This window comes from Canis lupus, chromosome 6 (assembly GCF_011100685.1).
Source record: "Canis lupus familiaris isolate Mischka breed German Shepherd chromosome 6, alternate assembly UU_Cfam_GSD_1.0, whole genome shotgun sequence".
Lineage (NCBI taxonomy): Eukaryota > Metazoa > Chordata > Mammalia > Carnivora > Canidae > Canis > Canis lupus.
In genome coordinates this window covers 56198198-56221349 of record NC_049227.1, presented here as the reverse complement: position 1 = coordinate 56221349, position 23152 = coordinate 56198198, and the positions used below count along the sequence as shown (strand labels likewise).

At 38.5% G+C, this 23152-nt stretch overlaps 1 protein-coding gene across 2 annotated transcripts in view; it reads left to right on the top strand.

Annotated features, from left to right (window-relative positions):
- The first annotated feature begins 12253 nt into the window (after positions 1–12253).
- DR1 (down-regulator of transcription 1) overlaps positions 12254–23152 on the top strand; it is a 28658-nt gene continuing 17759 nt past the window's right edge. Inside the window, exons 1-2 of one of the 2 annotated variants that reach the window (XM_038541316.1) lie at positions 12254–12609; positions 20701–20864. In XM_038541316.1, coding sequence (XP_038397244.1) covers positions 12390–12609; positions 20701–20864 — 384 coding nt within the window. In that variant the 5' untranslated portion in view covers positions 12254–12389. The remainder of the gene's footprint in view (positions 12610–20700; positions 20865–23152) is intronic. The other variant, XM_038541317.1, reaches the window with a different exon arrangement.

The window sequence follows — 23152 nt, the reverse complement described above, 5'->3', positions numbered from 1 at the left end:
AAATTACAAATGGTGGCTGTTCACCGAATCAGGACTTGAGGATAATTTTTTTAAATTAATATTTTTCTTTTTTTAAAAGATTTTATTCATTTATTCATGAGAGACACAGAGAGAGAGGCAGAGACACAGGCAGAGGAAGAAGCAGGCTCCATGCTGGAAGCCCGATGTGGAATTCGATCCCAGCACCCCAGGATCACACCCTAAGCCAATGGCAGACGCCCAACCCCTGAGCCAACCAGGCATCCCTAATTAATGTTTATCATTCCCTTCCCTTTAATCTTGCTTTCTATGGAGTATTGGGAATATCTACCACTCATCTCTACAGGTCTCCCATTGATTGTTTCTATTTTACCTACTCTTTCTGTTTCATGACAAGAATTGCTTGATCAGTTCCCTTCACTTTTCTTATAAAATCCATTTACTTCCCAGGCTTAAGAAAAGTAGGTAATAATGCTTTCCTTTGGGAATTTTCCTGATTTCGCTCCTGTCTTGAAACAATCTTTCCTGACCTGTGCTTTTCAGCTCAGTCTTTGTTGTTCCCTTACGTCTCTACTGTTGTTGGTAATCCAAAGTGAGGGAGGCAGATCTGTGGAGCACACATTGCTATTTTCATTTAATGGCTTGGTTCAGATCCTTCTTGTTGAAAGATCCAGGAACACAGGAATTATGCCCATCTTGTGCACCACTGCATGTGCAGTGACTACCATGGTATGCTCAATACATTTTTATCGAACTAATAATAATGGCCACTGGGGAATCTGGGTGGCTCAGTCCCTTAAGCATCTGACTCTTGATTTCGGCTCCAGTTATGATCTCAGAGTCATTAGATCAAGCCCAGCATTGGGCTCGGCTCTGGGCATGGAGCCAGCTTAGGATTCTTTCTCTCTTCCCTCTGCCCCTTCCTCCTTCTCTCCCTCTCATTCCTACTAATAGTAGTAGTAATGGCTGCCATTTTTACAAATCTACTTATCAAATGATAGGTATTGTGCCATGTACAAGGCTATCTTCATTTTGTAGATGAAAAAACTAAAACCTAGAAAAATTAAGCAACTTGTTCTTGGTCATAAGGCTAGCTAAAGTTGAAGAGCCAAGACATGACTTGATCCTGGATGTAAAAGGCTCAGTGCCCAGACTCAATCTCCATACCGAATGTAGAGGCAATATAACATAACTATGTAGAAGGGTTATTCTAGAGTCAGACAGCATGAGTTTACATCCTGACTCTGTCACTTAAGAGTTAATCTAAACTCTCTGTGCTTCAGTTTTATCATCTGTAAAACAGAGACTATTTGTGGAACAAATATTCATTGGTTGCCTGTCCTTCTACCTCAGAGTTGTCTCTAATCTGCTGCATTGTCTTTGTTTGGTTTGACACAATCAATTCTGATGATCACCAAGGGCTTAAACCTCGAGAAGTGAAGGCTTAAATCAGCCTAGTAGGCAAAATCCTCAGTCAGCTGAGACATTAACTGCAAACAAGGACTTGGAATGGGCCAGTTATACTCTCATTAACAACAGCAGGAATGAGTAGTCTGCACACTATGAATGGAATGTCTGAGACTAAAAAATTATTCTTTCCCTTTTAAATGAAGAACTATCATTGTTTTCTTCTCCTTCCTTTCTGTAGTAACCGTTACCATCTCTGTGCCCAACCATTATTTACAAAGTGTACTGGTATAATTATACTGACCATTTAGTCCTTGTATTGCAAGACCATGAGGAACCACACTGAGGTGAGACTGTGCCAGAACTGAAAGAATGGGCATTTTACATCCAGAGATCAGAACTAGGAAAGCAGTAACCCTAACACATTCCTTCCACCAGTTGGAGATATTTTTGGGCTTGGAACTTGCCTTTGGGCGAGTTCAGGGACTTTTGTACTAGAATGGCAAGATTATATAGGCTGGAGGCATTTTTTTGATGGTACCTGTTGGGAAAGGCAGATAAATAATAAAACACAACAGATTCCCCTTAGGCCAGCCACAACAGCTCACAGGGGACACCTCCCTCCCCAGCATAGTGGTTGAGCAGCAGCAAACATCCACACACAGAACTTGTAGGCTTGTCATGGCTGAGTGATGGGGGTAGAAATCTGACCCAAACTGGTCTAACAGACTTGCTCTCCTGGAAAACTGAAATTTTGAACTGAGATGCAAAGAGACAGGGAGTTGTTTACAGCCCACCAGGAGGAGTTTTGGATTTCTATTCCAAAATGAGTAGGTTATACAATTTCCAAAAGTCTGTAAGATATCCCAGTAGCATTCCAGTAAAGTCAGCTAGCTGGATTTGTTATTTGCAATCACTAAAAACTTAACTACCACTATACTTTCCTGAATAGCATTCTCTCCTGCTACCCTTTCATATGTTCCTTTCCCTACACCCTCCACCAAAATGTCAAAGTTCACCAAGAATGCCACGATGTTCTATCTCACTGAGATTTTCCTATTCCCTGGAAAACCTGCTCAAGGATTACCCCCTCTTTGACACCTTCTTTCCTTTTTTTTTTTTTTTTTTAACATTTTACTTATTTATTCATGAGAGACGCAGAGAGATGGGCAGAGACACAGGCAGAGGGAGAAGCAGGCTCCCCGAAGGGAGCCTGACGCGGGACTCGATCCTGGGACTCCAGGATCATGCCCTGGGCGGAAGGCAGGCGCTAAACTGCTGAGCCACCCAGGTATCCCTTTCTTTTTTTTTTTTTTAAGATTCTATTTATTTCTTTGAAAGAGAGAGAGAAAAAAAAAACTCTCACAAGAGAGGGAAGGGGCAGAGGGAGAAGGAGAGGGAGAAGCAGACTCCCCACTGATCAGGGAGCCGATGTGGGGCTCAATCCCAGGACCCCAAGATCATGTCCTGAGCCGAAGGCACTCAACCGAGCCACCCCAGCACCCCAACCCACTGTGATACTTTCAATCGTCACTCCATACTTAAACCTGTTTTGACTTGAAAAGTTCTCCACTGTGTCGATGGGGCCTATCACGCCATAGTCCTAGCACTACCATACTGCACTGTGGTTCCTGGTTTACTTGCTTGCCTCTCCCCTTCGATGGCAAGCTCCTTCATAGAAGGGGCAAGTTCTCATTTGACTTTATTTCTTTGGTTTCTTATTACAGTGCCTGGCACATAGGAGACCCAGTAAGTAAATGGATATATGAGTAAATAGTTTCTGCTTCATCATGAGAACATGTTCAGGCTCACCTACTGGAAGAATGTGAGAGACGATGGAAAAGAGCCAAGGCTTTTCTAGACCCAAGAACAGACAGCTGGTCCCCAAACATGAACATTCAGCCAAAATGAGTAGATCCACCTACCAAACCCACAGCTGACTCAGAAAATGAGCAAACCCAGCTAATTTCAGAAAAGCTACCCAGCTAACAATGCACTGACTCCTAAGAAATAATAAAATGGTTATTATTTAATCCACTGAACTTTAGGGTGGCTTGTTAGGCAGCATTTTTGTGGCAATAAATAACTGGTACATTATCTGTGAGTTAAATTTCACCTGGAGATCATCAACTTGAGAGTTTTGCAAGCTAACCAAGAGATTTAAAATCCAAGGACTGTTTATGTGTCCCACTGTGAATGTAAAGAATGGATATATTTATAAATCAGTAGAAATGAAATTTCTCACTGCATGCTGTAAGACATTTTAAAAACTAATTTAACATTTTTAAAATACTTTAAAGGAAAATCAAAAGTAAAATTACCAATAACCTCTCTATTCCAATACATCTATATTAATTTTTGCATGTTTCTATTCAGCCTTTACCCCCATGCATATGTATTTTCATATAGTTCTAATAATGACAATGTTGTACTTTGTTTTAATATTAGAGGGGCACCCTGGGTGGCTTAGCGGTTTAGCGCCGCCTTCAGCCCAGGCCGTGATCCTGGAGACCGAGGATCCAGTCCCACTTCAGGCTCCCTGCATGGAGCCTGCTTCTCCCTCTGTGTCTCTGCCTCTCTCTCGCCCTGTGTCTCTCATGAATAAATAAATAAAATCTTAAAAAAAATATTAGAAGAAAGTACATATTCATGCATAATTATTTTAATGTATACATAATAGCTCTTCAAACATCCTATAATTAATCATTTCTCTATTATTTTAGATTACTTTTTTGGTTTTATCAACAATGGGACAAACTACAGCTTTTTTTCTTTCTTTGGTATTTTTATTTCCGTATGAAGGCCAGGATGATGTCTTTCTTGTTTATTGCCCAGGTTCCCAGTACTTAGCAAAGTACATGGTAGACATCTAGTAACATTTATTGGATGAAAGCAATGTATAAATGAACACATGGGATTTATAGGAATAGGCTTCCTAGTTTCACTTGCTTCAAATGCTTTTTAAATTGAGTTATCATGATTAAATTAGATTCAAAGTACAAATCATCTGAAAGAAAAATTTACTTGCATCATGTTTTAGATTTATCACTTATAGACAAAGGGGTTTGTTATCCACCTTAAAAAGTTTAGAGATAGTTGCAAAGTTGACCCACAGAAATGTATCAGCTTTAACTGAATAGAACAAAGAAGGACTTCTAAGGTTTCTGTTCATGAACTGCTTGTACAAATATCACTGGATGAACAACCATCTATTCCCAGCCCTCATTCCTCACTCTACAACACTACACGCTTTTGGCTACTTCTTAGTTTTCTCAAATTCTGTCAATCATATATTGGTGTATGTGACCATGAATTCATACAACTTTCTTGCAATATTTCTGACCATTCCTTTGCCCTTGCCTGTGATCATTGTCTAAAGATTTCCTTAGTCTTCTGCTCATCTCCTTTTGCAATCACTGTTTATAATCACTCACCTATAATCTTGCCTTCAACCTCTCTTCTCTGTGAAGCATGCCCGGAGCTATATATCTAATTCCAACCACCCTACCTTTTGGAAGCTCATCTGCCTCCATTTCCTAAGACCTTATTTTGCTTGTATTTTCTCTCTACCCCATCCACTGGCTCTCTTCCCTTGAACCTCACATATCTTCTAGACTTTGTGATTCTTCTTTGACCTTGTTTCCCCCGCAAGCTGTCATCCCATTGCCCTCTTTCCCTTACCAACAAACTTAGGTGTGTTCTATGCTCCTTGCCTGTGTCTCTGCCTTCCTCATTCCTCTCTTTAACTGTTTACATGTTGCCTTCTGCTTTCTCCTATTGGCCTTTTATTTCAGTGACACTACATTTGTTCCCCTTCCAATAATGCCTTTCTGTGGCATCACACATGCTTGCAACTCTTCCCTTGTGGTTTCTTTTTAAAAAAAATATTTTTAGGGCAGCCCAGGTGGCTCAGCAGTTTAGCGCTGCCTTTAGCCCAGAGTGTGATCCTGGAGACCCAGGATCGAGTCCCACGTTGGGCTCTCTGCATGGAGCCTGCTTCTTCCTCTGCCTATGTCTCAGCCTTTCTCTCTCTGTGTGTCTCTCATGAACAAACAAAATCTTTAAAAAAACGTTTTTAAATTTATTAATTAGTTTATCTTTTAGAGAGAGAGAGAGTGAGGGGAATGGCAGACGGAGAAGAAAGAGAATCTTAAGCAGGCTCCGTGCCCAGTGCAGACCTCAAGGCTAGGCTCTATCTAACAAAACTGAGACCCTGACTGGAGTTGAAATCAAGAGTCAGATGCTTAACTGACTGAGCCACCCAAGCGTCCCCTTCATGGTTTCTTTTGCACTATGTTTTTTTATTTCTATCAAGAATTCCCTGATATATTGTCTTCCTTCTGCTTTTTGTTTTTGGACTTCTTTTTTACTCTGCCATCCTTAAAAGTCTTTATCTACTTCTAGAGTTAACAAATATTTATTAAGTGCCTAACATGTGCTGGGAACTATGCTGGCCCTGGGGATGCAGAAATGAACAAACCACTCACTGACTCTGCATTATTTACTTCTGTCTCACTGCAGATGCAATCCTATAAATTCTCTTTCCAAATGCCTCCAATCTGTTTCCTCTGTCTTATTACAACTGAATCTCTTGTGCAGGTCTATATCATTATTAGCTTGTTTTTGAAATAGCCTAGTAACTAGTGTCCTATCTTCATTCCAGTCCATCCCACATGATATCCCAAACTAATCTTTTTAAACATTTATGTCATCCCCCTTCTCAAAAATGCTCACTGGCTCTTTCCACTGTCTACAGAAGAAACTCCAGACTCCTGTTGGAAAGATGTTGGAAAGACCTTAGGCTTTAGATTCAGAATGAGTTGCATTCCCAATCTGCCATTTACTCATTCTATGACCTTGAATAACCTTGCTGAGTTTTGATTTTCCCATCTATAAGATGAGATTAATGACTGCTGATGAAAACTAAATACAGGGGATCCCTGGGTGGCGCAGCGGTTTGGCGCCTGCCTTTGGCCCAGGGCGCGATCCTGGAGACCCGGGATCGAATCCCACGTTGGGCTCCCGGTGCATGGAGCCTGCTTCTCCCTCTGCCTGTGTCTCTGCCTCTCTCTCTCTCTCTGTGACTATCATAAATAAATAAAAATTAAAAAAAAAAAGAAAACTAAATACAAACAGAAGTGCTTTATATTTTCTTAAGTGCTAGAGTGAATACACTTTTTTGGTTTGTTTTAAATTTAGAAATGGTTACCATATTGAAAATGGCCTAAGCTTCAGTTAAATAACCTGTTTTCACATTCCAGCTCCATTACTTATTATCTGTGAGACTTTGAACAAATTAGTAAACTTCTCTATAAATGTTTTCCTATCTGTCAAAACACCCTTTTGTATGGATATCTGAAAATTAGATGCAACAGGGAATGTGAAAACTTCTAGCAGTGCATAATTCATAATAGGCATTGATTTGCTTCTTTTGGGTCTAACCTCCTTTTCTTACAGAATATCACAATCTACCTCTTTACAAACCCTATTAAACAGAGTCTATTTGATTTTCCCAATTCAGACAGTGTACTGCAAATCAGTGTACTGATAAATGGATCAATGAGTAAACCAGTTTCTGCTTCATCATGAAGACACTCTCAGTTCTTCAAGGCTTATTTAAAATGTTGAGATCTCTCTAAAATCCTACCCTAATTCCTAATCTCAGTTTCTGAAGTTAAAAATCTTATAATTGCATTTGATTAATCTGTTTCATTTACTATCGAGGAACCAAACTATCAAGTTCTCCCAGCTCTTTCTGTGAAATAGTTCTTGGAATCACTTTTCTTTTCAATCCCATTATGCCATTCCTTCAGCGTAATGATTTATTTTTTAATGACTGCTACCATTTATGAGCGTTGCAGTTCTGGGCTGAAGACTTTGTATACATTCTGTCATTTGATCTTTAAAACACTCTGTGGGGACACCTGGATGGCTCAGCAGTTGAGCGTCTGTCTTCGGCTCAGGGCCTGATCCCAGGGTCACCTGATCGAGTCCCACGTCGGGCTCCCTGCGTGGAGCCTGCTTCTCCCTCCGCCTGTGTCTCTGCCTCTCTCTCTCTGTGTCTCTCATGAATAAATAAAATCTTTAAAAATAAAAAAATAAATAAAACACCCTGTGAAGCAGCTATTCCTATCCTTATTTTATATATCAGAAAAATCAAGACACAGCTTACGTACCCTGCCCAAGTTACAGTTAGTTCAGTGGCAGAGTGGGGACCAAACCCAGATATGAAGTCAAAGCCTTTGAATGAGTTGGACTTTTTTAAGTTGAGTAGAACAAAAGATAAGGATTTTTAGAAGAGTATTATGAAGAGATACAGAAGATAAAGAAGCACAGGAAACTTTCACGGAGGCCTACTGTCTATTTTGAAAGCAGAATATACTAACACCCTAGTTATCCAGTTATTTTGTTGGGCTCTCTGACATGAGTGTTTGAGGCCCTAAAGCTTTTCTCCTTGCTTCTTTTTTTTTTTTTTTTTTAAGATTTTATTTATTCGTGAGAGACACAGAGAGAGGCAGAGACACAGCCAGAGGGAGAAGCAGGCTCCCCAAGGGGAGCCTGATGTGGGACTCGATCCCAGGACTTCCAAGTCCTGAGCCAAAGGCATACACTCAACCGCTGAGCCACCCAAGTGTCCCTCTCCTTGCTTCTTTAGCTCTTACTACTTCCTAACTTCTGCTGCCTTATGTGTTTGGCTATCTCACCTCTCTCTCACTAATGTATAATACAAATGCTTTACTCCAGTTAAGGCAATCCCTTCACCTTTCCCAGAACAATTTCTGTCTCTTTGTTGCTGCTCTGAATACACATACTTCCTCCCTTTCTCTCCACCTGTCAAAAGCCTATTCTTTGAGACTCTTTCATTACTTCGTCCCAACAGCTCCAGTGGATTCTCGAGTAATTACTATGTGTTAAATCATTTTGCTGACCCATGATGAACCTGTAACGAGACCAAGAAATAAATCTTTTGAGATTTGGGAATTATTAGTTCTTGCAACATAATCTAGCCTATCGTGACTGCTACATGGACTTCAGGAAAGTTACTTAGCTTCTCCAAGCTTCACTTTCCTTATTTGAAAAATAGAGATTAAAACAGTATCTATCGGGACGCCTGCGTGGTTCGCCGGTTGAGTGTCTGCCTTTGGTTCACGTCATGATCCCTGGATCTGGATCGAGTCCCACATCGGGCTCCCTGCATGGAGCCTGCTTCTCCTTCTGCCTGTGTCTCTGCTTCTCTCTCTGTGTGTCTCTCATGAATAAATAAATAAAATCTTTAAAAAAAATACAGTATCAAAGTTGCTCTGAAGATTAAATAACACAGATAAAAGTACTTAGGTTAAATATAGGTAAAAACAGCACAGTGTTAAGGAAGATATATATATTAGATGTTACTTATTTTTTCAATTTGCATTATCACCAATTAGCAATTGGTGTGTTAGCAATGACAAATGAACATAATGGAGAGTGTTATTTGCTTTTTAAAATATTAAGTTTCAAATTACAAATGTTACAGATTATTGTAATTTTAGCTGAAAACCTGGGCAGCTATGGATTAACACATTTTAAGAGAACTACTATTGAGTTAGCCTACCTCATTATAAGAAATAGCTCTCTTAAAAAAAAAAAAAGAAATAGCTCTCTTATGTTTTTTTTTTTTCCATATCATAAATCTTGGAATACCATGAAAGAAATGTTTCATTTATATTCACTCTCTCTAAAACTCTTAAGCTTATTATGGAGATGTTATCTTTGTTTTCAAGGGCCTATTTACACTAGGGATATATTGTACTATAAATAACAACTTAAATATGGAATCCAGGTTAGTATATTTCATGACATCTCATGCTATTTCTTTAAAATATTTTATTTGTTAATTTGTTTGAGAGAGAGAGGTAGGGAGAGAGAGAGAGCACAGGAGCAGAGGGAGAGGGATAAGCAGACTGTATTGAGCGTGGAGCCTGAGGAGGGGCTCAATCCCACAACCACAAGATCATGACCAGCTGAAATCAAGAGTCAGATGCTCAACTGACTGAGCCACCCAGGCACCCCAACATCTCACACTATTTATATTTAAATTTTCTCTCCAGTTGTATTATGTACTGGTTTATTATTGGTTGAAGACTGCCCAGACCTGATAAAGATGATAATAATGAATACTAACATCCATATTAATTCATCATAATGTAAAAAGTGCTTTTACATACAGTCTCATTTGATGTTGAATCCTGTGTTATATAATATTTCCATTTCTAGTTGAAGAAAATCAGGCTCAGGGAGTGACCTGTCTAAAGTAACAAAAACTGGGACTGTAACCTAGGTCTCTTTACTACATATTTCATGCTTACAAACTATAGTTCATTACCTATAGTAAAAAACTATTACCGGAATAACAACTTAACATGTGCTCTGCAGATCTGTGTATAATTAGGTCTTTAAGTCTATAGCACAAATGTCATATAAAAAGGCAAAATTATCATTATGACATTTTTTGGGTCAGTGACAATGTGTTAACTCTGGGGACATTTTTTTTGCGAGCTAGCTTTTTCAGACTAATAAACTTGGTAAGGCCAAGATAAATTTAGACAATATAACTCTTTAAGTGGACAGTAAACTAACTGGCTTACAAAAGCACTTCATCAAGAGCCAACATGAGGCAAGGGTTTCACATTCCTGTTTTGAAAAAATTTAAAAATACTGCTTTATCAAAGAAATTTTGTTTTGACTAAACTTAGTTGCACTGAAAAACAAGCATCTATATTTCAAAAATTAAAGAAACCACAAGTGTACTGAAGAAACTGCCAAATGAAAAAAAAAGGGTAGATAACTAAGATCTCCTCCAGATGCCACATGTAGGATCTTCAATCCTAGGAAATAAAAGTTTTAAGGAAACATTTAAAACAAACCAGTTGCTATCCAATGTATCAAGAACAATGTATCTGATGAAGGTGCCCAAAGCGAATTAAATGGGATCTTTTAGTGTTTAGAAATTGCGGGATCCCTGGGTGGCGCAGCGGTTTAGCGCCTGCCTTTGGCCCAGGGCGCGATCCTGGAGATCCGGGATCGAATCCCACATCAGGCTCCCGGTGCATGGAGCCTGCTTCTCCCTCTGCCTACGTCTCTGCCTCTCTCTCTCTCTCTGTGACTATCATAAATAAATAAAAATTTAAAAAAAAAAAGAAATTGCAACACAGGGATCCCTGGAGGCTCAGCGGTTTAGTGCCGCCTTCAGCCCAGGGTGTGATCCTGGAGTCTTGGGATCGAGTTCCGCGTCGGGCTCCCTGCAGGGAGCCTGCTTTCCTTCTGCCTGTGTCTCTGCCTCTCTCTATCATAAAATAAATAAATAAATCTCATGAATAAATAAATAAAATCTTAAAAAAAACATAAATTTAAAAAAATTGCCACACACACACAAAAATAGAAATTGCAACACCCCACTGTTTTACAATATAACCTCTTCTTCCAAATGACGGATGACAAACTTTGTGAAGACTCTGACATATACTACAGGTCACCCTGGAGAGAAGCAAAGATGAGAGGTGCTTGATGGTCGGACCCACTTTCCTTCTCACCCTCTCCAGCAGCCAACGTTCAACACACCATGAAAAGGGGCTAAGCGGGAACCTCTTTAGCGTGGCTCACTGTCCGCTCTACTACATGGGATCTTACTTCTAGTTTCTGGCTTGGTTATTAGCAAGTCACTTCTCTGAAGGTTTCATTTCCCATAAAACAAGAAAATGGGTAAAGGCCCATAAAGAGCTTTGATCCGAACAACGTCTGTTAGGTGTCATCACAAAAGCGTTTCCTCCTGGCGATGTAGACGGGCACACGACGTTCTGCTTTCCCGACATCTCGTTCCCGAGCCCGGGCCTCCTTCTCTCAGCCCCAATTTGGGCTCCTAAAAGGAGATGAAATCCGGCGCTCCCTCCTCAAACAAGGCTGGGGGAGAGCTTCGAGGCCACAGCTGGTTAAGGGGCGGCGGAGGGGACCCACCCTCGCCCCCTCCCAAGCCGGGCGCGGCAGCCCGAGGGCCGGCGCGTGGCGGGCCGGCGCGTGCCGAGGGGCTCCCAGGTACCAGCGCGCGCTCGCCCCGCTCCGCTCCCCGCGAAGGGGCAGGGTCCCCGGGCGCGTGCAGAGACGACGGCAGGCGGAAGCCGCAGGCGGGGAGGCCGGACCGTTCCCGCCGCGGGCGGGTGGGGGAAGGGCTGCAGCCACACCCGGAAGTCGGTCTGCGAGGGAGAGGGGGGGCCGGAGGGGGGGTGAGGCTTCCGGTAGCGCAAAGGGTGTCGGGAGAGGCTTCCAGCAAACCTTCTTCCTTGGCCTCTGGAGGGACCACCGTTGCCGCGGCTTCGGCTTCCACGATCTGCGTTCGGGCTAAACGGCCACGGCGGCCGCTACTGTCGCTCCCCTGGTGCCCGGCTCTGTCCGTACTCGTTCCCGGGCGGCCGCCACGGCTCCCGCAGCGGCTGCGGCCGACATGTTGTGAGGCGGCGGCGCGGGTGTCTGAAGGATGGTTTGGCTGAGGCGGCGGCAGCGGCTGCTGGCGGCGGCGGCAGCTGGGGCTCCGGCTCTGTAGCGCCCAGCCCGCTGGGTGGCTGCCCGGTACCGCGGTGAGGCCAGTGCCCCGGACCTTGCCTCTCCTCAGGCGCGGTTGGGGACCGGTTAGGCGACAGCGCCCGCTCCTCGGAGGAGACACGAAGGTGGTTCCCCAGTGCTCACATTTCCGGACCACCTTGGCTTTCTCTCCGACCTGGACAGCGCTGCCCCGACCATCCTCAGCACCCCGACCTCCTTCCCGGTCTCGCCCTAAAAAATCTCTCACACGGGTGTTCCCCACCCTCACGAACCGGCTCCTCCCTACCCCCCACCCCCACCCCCACCCCCCTTCATTCTCCGCGCTCCTGGGATCACACTTTTGAGGGCAGCCTTTTGAAAATTCTTCGCGGAATAGTGGACTAGAGCTGGGGAGTTTTTAAAAGTCGGGGCGCGCGCGAGAGGGAGCTACGATGGCTTCCTCGTCCGGCAACGATGATGATCTCACTATACCTAGAGCTGCTATCAATAAGATGATCAAAGAGACTCTCCCCAACGTCCGGGTGGCCAACGATGCCCGGGAGCTGGTGGTGAACTGCTGCACTGAATTCATTCACCTTATATCTTCTGAAGCTAATGAGATTTGCAACAAGTCGGAAAAGAAGACCATCTCACCTGAGCATGTCATACAAGGTAAGTGGTACGTGTGGGGGTTTTGTTTAAGCGAGGGTCGGGGACAGCCCGCGAGTTGCGGGACCCATTCACGTCAAAGCCTTCATTCCTCTCCCCTACATAAGTACTGGCAGACGAAAAAGCCACGCGGGCATGGAAGCAGCCGATGCCTTGAGAAACTCCTGGGTAGTATTCTCGTGGTGGTGCTTTTCATCCAGCGAATACACGTAAGGATGGCAAGCGTTTAGGTCAGCCAACATCCTCCAGGGATAAAGTATTAATTGTCTCGGTTGACGGCCAGGTAAGCCGAAGCAACAAGAATTTTGCCTGCATGCCTGCCTAAAGTGGAACCTAGACGTGACGACTGAGAAATTGTCTGCCTAAAGTGGAACCTTCGATCACAACAACTGAGAAAGGAACACAGAGAGTTATCCCTTGGAAAAGGAAAAATCACACGGGAACTTCCAAGGATGAGTGGAGACAGCACCCCTTCCCCATGCGGTCTTTTCAGCAATGTAGAAGAAAAGATGAATTTTCTGAACACACGAGTAAAAGAATTCTTAACATAAATGTGTTCAACGTTGTAAAGTTTGGTGATGTTGAATAAAGACAGTATGTTTTCTGCTTTAAAAATGGTTTAGTGGTCCTACCATGTTAACCAGTCTTCTTTCCTCTTTCCTTCTTTTTTCACTTTCTTTCGTAGTTTTTTTCTTTTGTGTAGCTTGCTTTGCTCTATGGAGATAAATTTTTAAAGCTTGGATTGAAAGGTTGTAAAAGATATTTTTCATGGAACATTTCTCTGTCCTTTCTTGCTGCCTTTCCCATTTAGCTGTATACACTTAAGCTTTTATTGAACAGCATTTTTGGAAGTTTCAACCCTTTCTTATCTTGGAAAGGATTTAGTCCAATAGTAAGGACGTGGGGGACCACATTCTGATGGTTTGTTTCAGGCTAGGGAGACATATTTACTAGTCATAATGTTTTGAGAGCACATATGCTCTTATGGGAAAGTTGCATTCAATTTGAGGCGGTAATTTGCCTTTTATAATAATTCAATTAAAATCTAAAAATTTTTTGATTGCTTTTGAAGTCAGAAAAAATGATTAATTTTAATCATATTAGTGGGCATTTATTTTTTATAATTTTTAAATTTATAATTATTCTTAAATTTATAATTTAACTTTTTAGAGGTGACTTTCCTGTTATTCTGAAGTAGAGAACACATCTGCTCGTATTTACCATCTCCAATATTTTACTATCAGTATTGACAAAAGAAATGATTCATTTTTGGTCCTTAATGATGTGTGGAAGATAGATTTAAGTATACTCTGCCATTTCCATTCCTGTACATGAGGAGAAAAAAAAAATCTCTAGGAAAAACCATGTTTGATTTTAAAGCCAGTGTTTTCTACTTGTTTGGTGTGCTGAACACTCTGGCAAGTACAATGAAAGTCAAGTTCTCTATTTTTTGTTTCGTGTTTTATTTTTACATTGTGTGTACTATTGTCATAAGTCTTTCATAAGGTTATCCAACACAGATAGCTGTAATTTCCTCTTACAACTCGTAAAAAAGAAAAAATCTTTTATCAACATTGCCTTTCTAATGAAAATTGCACAAGATTTCTAAAGGATGTGCTTAAACATTTGTTTACAACACAGAAGTGGGGATTATTCCAAAAATCTAATAACACATTACGGTCTGTCTTCTTGGGTAGTTTATTCTTTTCTGGGATATATTTAGATTTCTGATTGACATGATGGAATAAAAGTGCAGCTGTAGTGAGCAGTATGCTAACTAGCTCAACTTTGGAATATGCTAAATTCAGTTTAAGATGTGAGTCAGAAAGTTCCAGTGAAAGCATTTTCATTTTCCTTTGTGTACTGGGGATGATTGATTAATTTTCTTAAAAAATCATCCATTGACCTGTTTTAGTCTTATAAATTTACCCTTTTTTTTTTTTTTTTTTTTTTTGGTAACATTGCTGTTAAGTAGAAAAGGACCTACCATTTTTGCCCCAAATTCTTCTCCAGTTAGGGGAATAAAATTTATACATTTATAATCTTATGTTAATCTCACATTGCGTAATCATTTTAAAGAATTTTTGTCTTGAGTGGTTACATTTTTAAAAAATGTATATATATTTTTAAAAAGTGTTAAAAATGTATTTTACAGATTAACCCTGGAAAGCTTGCAAAAACATGGAAGTTACAACATTTTTTATGCTTTTTGTAAGCATTAATTATTTTGGTATGTAGGATGTATCCAAATGGAATAATTAGTACATTTAAAGTTGTATGAGGGATCCCTGGATGGCGCAGCAGTTTGGCGCCTGCCTTTGGCCCAGGGCGCGATCCGGGAGACCCTGGATCGAATCCCACGTCGGGCTCCCAGTGCATGGAGCCTGCTTCTCCCTCTGCCTGTGTCTCTGCCTCTCCCTCTCTCTGTGTGACTATCATAAATAAATAAAAATTAAAAAAAAAAAAAAGAAACCTGGATGGGTTATCTTAAAAAAAAATTAAAAAAAATAAAGTTGTATGAATCTCACATGTTGAAGTTCAGATTTTTGAGTAGTAAGTTTAATGAACTAGATTTTGCTTTAAGACATGTCATTTTTCCCTTGCTACTTTGCTTTACCTTGTCAGAGCAAAGTAAGCATTTTGGGCAGTTCTGTAAAATGCAAGTTACTAAAGTCAAAATAATCTTCTTGCCAATAAATCTTTGAAGTCATTAAATTTTTTAAAATTTCTAAATGTTATGCTTATTTTGAGTTTAAGAAAGTGAACTTGGTAATGAGGATCACAGATACACAAAGCAATTCTAAGCTGTAAAAGGTGTTCCTTTTATTTTCATTTCTGGTTTCCCTGAACACATATTCTTTCTTTTTTAAGGTTTATTTATTTATTTTAGAGAGAGAGTGAGCACAGAAGGTTGGGGGGGTTGGGGGGGACAGTGAGCAGAGGGAGATGAGGAGAGAGAGAATCTCAAGCCTTGATACAGGGCTTGATCTCAGGACCCTGAGATCATGACCTGCGCAAAATGGAGAGTCAGATGCTTAAGGACTGAGCCTCCCAGACACCTCTGTGAACACATATTTGTAAATGAGTTTTAACATTCTGTTGTATTATGGAAAGAACTAACATTGAGAGTTTAAGAGTGACAAGTTCTACACTGCAAAGTGTTTGGCCTTATGCACATTTATGAAAGGTTTCCTCTTTTATGTATAAATAATACCTAATTGTTTCAGGTATCACTTGCAATTATTGAGAATTAATCAAGGTTGAGAATCTTCCATGATATGCTGTAATAAATAACAGTTTTTTAAATGTGTAATGGTACTGATTAAAACATGTCTGTTAGGTTTAATCTTAAAGCATGATGCCATCTGTAAAGCCAAAGTATAAATAAGGATATTTTAAGTGATATTATTTTTTTGCATTTTTAACCTCCTCCTACATCCCCCCACCCCACATTTAAAATAATAGTAACTGAAAGTAATGAAAGCTTGAAAAAGTCTCTGAAGGTTTGCTGTTTTAGCAGTTGTGTTCTCCAAGCTATCTATGTTGAAGGATTTTTTAAAATTCCAGTTCTTCTCACACTGGTACTTTTGTGAAATATAATAAAAATGAATCACTAGAAAAACAAAATTAAAAAAGACATAAATAAAAGTTCAATTTTTGTTGTTAGATTCAATAGATATAAAATAACGGTCAAGTTGCTATGAAGTTTCCTTTTTTCCTAGCTTTATTGAGAAATAATTGACGTAACATTGTGTAAGGTTAAGGTGTACAGCATAGTGATTTGATATATGTATATACTGTGAAATGATACCACAAAAAAGGTCAGCTAACACATCCATCACCCCACATAGTTACAGTTTTGCTGTGAAGGTTCCAAAATGCTTACTTGGATTTCCATACTTAAGCCATCACAGACCATTATAAGCAATTCTGGCACAAGTCCATGAACCACAGTTTGAGTAGCTTTGTTCAAAATCCTAAACCACAGTCTATTTTAGAAAGTGGATGTGAAGTAGTTTTTAAATCATAGAATCTGAGTGGTTGCAGAGAAGTTGTAATAATAATCAGAATAAGAATGAGATTGTATTACCTAAATAATCATGCATACTGATATTTTTTCCAGAGGGATACAGAGGTATATAGCATTGTACCATTTATCACATAATCAAGTTCTTTTCAAGTTAGGATTTTATCATTTTCCTTAAAACTGATATATCTATTTATTTTCCTTCTACCACCGAGTAATTACTTTTGAATACTACTAGGTACTTGGCACTGTGTTAGATACAGCTAAGAATATAAAGACAGATGATATATGCTTCCTGCTCTGCCATCAGTCTCTCATTTTTGTCCCAGATTCCCAGTAATAGTGATCCAGAAAGGACATGGTTAAGGGTCTTCAGAAACCTTTGCCAGGCTAATGAGCCAAGAAGTCACATTGGCCTATATCATCCTCTTAATGTATTTAAGTGAACTACCTCACTCCCCCTTCCCTTAACATATAAACAGAAGGAAACTAGAAAAATTTGAGAATGCTGTTTTAGTATTTTAATTTTTTAATGAAAACCCTGCATTATACATTTGAAGTACAAAAGTAAGTCACACAAAGTCTTGTTATAACAAAACTATAAGATAATATCAGGCTTCTTTCTTAAAATAAGATCAGGCTATATTAAAATTATTTTTGCTGTGGGGATGTTTTAATTTTTTTTTTAAAGTGGTTCTTTTGTTAACATCTGTCTTTCAAATTGAAAAATGTACCAAGTATTTTTTTCCCCCTAACATACCATGTACTTTTCTGTGTATAGTTTTATTTATTTATTTATTTATTTATTCATTCATTCATTCATTCATTTATTTATTTATTTTCTGTGTATAGTTTTAAAATACATGGCAGAGGGTAGCATATAGACCTCTGAGGAGCAAGTGATGTATGTGTTTTACCCACCGATTTTCTAAAGATTATTTTTCTTTTTTGGCTTTTACTCTGAGATCCTTAAAATCAAGGCCATCCAGTCTATTAAGTCTCTTTACACAAACTAGAAAAAGGCATTTTTTCCTTTAAAACCTTTTCTACCATCTGCCAGTAAAGTGCCATAATATACAAATCTTTGTTTACAGTAGGAATGGCCCACCTTAGATATGGTGGTGTTGTGCACTGAATAACCTGCACCACTGCAAATAATGGCCTGCCTATGAATCATTTCCCTTATCCTTTAAGATTCTCCTTTGTATAAAATGGGAATGATTATTACTACATGGTAGCAAATGATATAAAATATCTCCTTGTTTAGAAGATACTATAACCACTTATCGCTGTTAGCCAAAGTGTATTTAAAATTTGGATTAAAGTCAATGTAGTTTTTAAAATTAAGTTTATGGCTCTTCCTGTTGAGCCATTTTACTGAGAGTACTGATTTGTGTATGACAACTCTTTAAATAATATTAACTTTGGATTCACTTGCAAATTTTTGAAAGCAGTATTCTCAAGCTTAGATGTTTTTAAAAGTGAGTTGTTTTTAATTTTTCACTCAAGCCGTCCGTGGCAAAAGGTAGTTTGGATTGGATTTTTTTTTTATGTCTAGCTAGTCTAGTAATTCATGATGTTTTGAAGAGTTGTCTCCATTGTGTTGATTTGTTAATTTTATAAATTTAATCTTATATTACAAATATATTTGTTCAACTTGAATTTAGTGTGATAATACATTTATTTCGGTCCTGTACACTTATCAAAGCACTTTTATTTTTTAAAATCTAAAAATTTTTTTGGTAGGGCACTCTTTTAAATGTAAGAAAAAAAATAAAGATGCATAATACATAGTCCAAGTATTTAAGCGAATCTTAGGGGTCAGACACTGTTAAATGCCTTAGATTACTTGTTGATTCCTACAATCCTAAAAACAATCAATATAGTACTTTATTTTGCTCATTCTATGGGCCATCTTCTGTTCTAAGCTCTTTGTTTATGTTAATTAATTTATTCTTCACAGTAACCTGATCTGATGAGATATTGGTACTTTTATTCCTGTTTTAGGGGCACAGAGATGAAGGAACTTATCTAGGGTCACACAGCTGATAGGAGGCAGAACTGGGATCAGTCTCTGGAAGCCTTAGGCCCTGCCTAAGTATATACCGCTATACTGCATATGTTTTAAGAAGATATGAAATAGATGTTGTTCTCAGAGAAGGAATACTGAAGCTTAGAGATATGAAGTAGTGTATCCAATTTATATGAATATATTGACAGCCAAATTTCAAATTCTAAGATACCTACCTGATTTTACAAGGGGGAAATTACTTCTGTCTAGGAGAATCAGGCAAGCTTAATTTGAAGATGGAGTTTGATTTGAACCATGAATGCATTACCATCAGCATGAATGTGGGAAACTGATGTTGCTGGGAAACATTGAGCTGTCAGATTTAGCATAAGTGTGCAGGGATTTAATGGCAGAAATAAAGCTGGCATGATAGGTGGGGCTAGATCCTGGAGAAACTTGGTGTACACTAAGGAAATAAGACTTTTTTGGGGATGTGGGAGGAAATAATAAGCCATTCTTGGTTTCTTTTGGTATTGTCTCCTGCAGTATTACTTAAAATATACTGTATGTTCATGCTTTAAAAAAGAATAAAAGAACAACTTTGGCTTCTATCACTGACACTTAGTAGTTAGTCTGTCAATTCAAAGAAAAAAATGCAGGCTACCTAATCTTCGCTTAATTTTCCACTATGCCACCAAGAATTAAGTGGTCGTTAATTTGATATCTAGAACTCAGAGTAATGCATTACTGAAGTGTTTTGGGTGGGTGAAGAGGGGCAGTAAGTTAATATAATTAAAATTCAAGTAATAGTACTCTGCTTTTTGGCATCAGATTATTTCTAAAGAAGGTTGATTCAAACAGCTAAATATTTGTAGTAATTAAAGTTATAAACCATTTCAAAATGTCTTAAAACCCACAGCTTACACAGGAGGGAATGTGTACCTTTAAAGATATATTTGGTATTCTCCCTGAAGAGCAAATCACTGAAGTTAGAATTCAGGGCATCTTTACTGAGGGCAGTCTGGTTCATCATAATTGTCGAAAAACTATAAGAACTGATGAACTAAGTTAAATTCATTTACTATGAATTTACTATGGAATATAGGTGTTTTTTTACAACCTGTATTTCATCAGTGGGTCAAAAAACAAAAATGCCTTTTGGGGCATTAGTTAACAGAAAACTATAAAATATAATTTCAATTACTGTGAGCCAAAAGGAAACTTAATGCTTTGTCTTGGTTACAGAAGGCATTTAGAAAGTGCATCATTGTAAAATTTTCTTTCTAAATATGAAAAAATAGAGAATTTTTTGTTGATGCTTCTATCCTTAGAGTCTACCTTTATCCGTTTTCTGGCACATCACTTGAAGTGTTTTTATAGTGCTTCCTGTTAAGTTTTATTTTCAAGGGAAACTTGCTGGCTGAATATAAATGTTGAATTTTATAAGTTATTTCCACCAGTATTTCTTAGACTTGGCAGTCTGAGTGTCTTTGCTAAAAATAGTTTCCTGTTGGTATATTATACAAAAGAACTTATCTATCCTTTCATACTATCCTACTAAAACTTAGAACGTGTGTCGCTAGCTTACTTTTTCTAAGCCAAATGGCACAAAATATGTTATTAACAAATAGATTCCAATATTAGCTTTTTTGTATTCTTTGAAAAATTGACTGAGTTAATGATGTTTGATTTACTATGAGTGATACAGGAAAAATGTTTTCTTACTAAACGGACATGTTCTTACTTTGAACTTTTCTTTTTCCACAGGAAATGCGTTGGTTTTTAAAAAATTGGTCAGAAAGAAAAGGAAAAGTAAAGCCCTGTGCTATTCGATGTTTTCAAGTTTTACCTAATTTGCAATTTTATATTAAAGTTGATAAAATGTTTTGATTTAGCCTTTCAGATAATTGTTCTGCAAATATAATAAAATAGGTAAAATTATTAGAAGACAGCACCCCCCCCAAAAAAAAAACCCCACAAAATCTTAATGTTCCATAGAAGGGGGAAAAACTGAGTTTTATCACTCTTTCATGTTTTCCTATTTTCATTTCCCTAGCACTAGAAAGTTTGGGCTTTGGCTCTTATATCAGTGAAGTAAAGGAAGTCTTACAAGAATGCAAGACTGTAGCATTAAAAAGAAGAAAGGCCAGTTCTCGTTTGGAAAACCTTGGCATCCCTGAAGAAGAGTTATTAAGACAGCAACAAGAGTTATTTGCAAAAGTAAGTAATGCATTCTAAATTATTTTCATCTGAATTCTACCTTGTTTGCTAACAGAAATCATACTGGTTTCTGAGATCTTTTTTTCTTTTTTCCTTTCTGAAATCATTTCCTAAATCAACATATATACCCAGAGGATTTTCTTTCTGTGGCTGATTATTTGATCATAGAGTCTGATGTTTAGATCTAACCAGTTTGACTCCATTTGGCCAGTTATTTACTTCATGTAAAAGTAAATACAGCAACCTGTTTGCTGAGGAGAATAACTCCAAATAACTACTGAGATTTTTACTTTGAATTTTTTTGCAGTCAAAATGACCATTTAAAAGCCTGAAGAGTATACCTAAACATTCTTAAAATTTATAGTGATAGACTGGAGAGAAAATAATATAGCAAATTTTATAATGAGTGACATATGAGGAAATTTTGATAAACATCTATTTTATGGTTAAGTTAGGTTTTTAAGGGTAGCCCAGGTGGCTCAGCAGTTTAGTACCGCCTTCGGCTCTGGGCATGATCCTGGAGACCTGGGATCAAGTCCCACATGAGGCTCCCTGCATGGAGCCTGCTTCTCTCTCTGCCAATGTCTCTGCCTCTCTCTCTCTTTATCTCTGTGTCTCTCATGAATAAATAAATAAAATCTTAAAAAGTTAGGTTTTTAACACACCTTTAAAACAAATACTCTAATTCTAAAAAAATTTGAAGGGCCAATAGAGTAGAGAAAGGGAGAAAACTCTTTTGGAGGGGCTTATTAAAGTTCTAATTACCGGGACACCTGGGTGGCTCGGCAGTTGAGCATCTCTGCCTTTGGCCCAGAGTGGGATCCTGGAGTTCCAGGATAGAGTCCCACATTGGGCTCCGTGCATGGAGCCTGCTTCTCCCTTTGCCTATGTCTCTGCCTCTCTGTGTGTCTCTCATAAATGAAAAATAAAATCTTAAAAAAAAAATAGTTCTAATTACCAGTTTGTGAAGGATTAGCACTGAGTGTTAATATTATATATGTTAATATAATAATCTATTTTATTTATTTTTTAATATTCCTCTATTTTTAAAAAAAAGGAAGGAAGAGGATGAAGTTCTTTTTTCCCCACTAAGTTTTGGCCTCTCATTTGAAATTGTAACAGTTTTGGTTGAATAGAAAAGGTGAGATTTCCAACCCGTTAGTTACTCTAATTACTATTAGAATGAGGAAGTATCATTTTAGGTAATTTCTTCCAGATTTGTGCTATACCTGATCTCTTTTAATAATAACAATCATTTGAGTTTGAATCAAAAACCTTTCAAATTTTGTGTTATCAGGCACTAGACACTAAAAACTATTTAAACTAATAAGAAAAATAGAAGTTTACTAACATTTATTGAGTTCTAACCATGTGTTAATCATGTTGCCAAGTAATTTACCTGTATTTTCTTAATCCTCCCAATAACCTATAAGTACTAAAGAGTTACTAAAAGCTTTTGAAGCAGGCATGAACACAAGCAAACAATTTATAATCCATATGAATATGAGGTAACAAAAAAAGATGAAGATAAACTAATGGCTATCATTTATTGATGCTCTGCTATTGCAGATCACCTAGAGAGTTTCAAATTAGATTTTTTTTTTTTTTTTTTTTTTAAGAGAGGGAGAAAGGATGGAGAGGGACAGAGGGAGAGGAGAGAGAAAATCTTCTACAGGCTCCATGAGAGTGTGGAGCTCTATCTCACAATCCTGAGATCATGACCTGAGCCAAAATCAAGAGTCAGATGCTTAACTGACTAAGCTCCCCAGGTCCCCCCCAAATTAGATATTTGTTGAAAGGAAAAAGATATTCTGCTAGATACTTTACATACTTTGCAGAGCTTTTATAAATATGAATAAAATAAATAAGTATTATACCTATTTACACATTAAGAAACAGACTAAGAGATGGAGAAACTTGCATGAGATCATTCATGCATTTTTTTCTACAGTTATTTACTGAAGTCCTCACTACTTACCAGACATAGTGCTAAATGCTAGTAGGCTTATAATAGTATACAGAAGAGACATGGTTCTTGTTATTCTGGAGCTTAGTTGACTGGAAAGGATTGATTGAGTTAAATAAAACAAGTAAGTTCATATAGTTAGAAAGTGTTGGAGTCTTAAGTTTAAAACTTATATCCTCTGACTCTAAAACTTGCTCTTTCTACATTACCATGCTAATATTCTAGCCACCTTTTGTCTGCTTAAATTTATTTTGGAACTTTTAAGTGGAACATGCCTTGTTATCCTTTTGAAGGCAGAAAGAAGAATGAAAGAAATAATTGA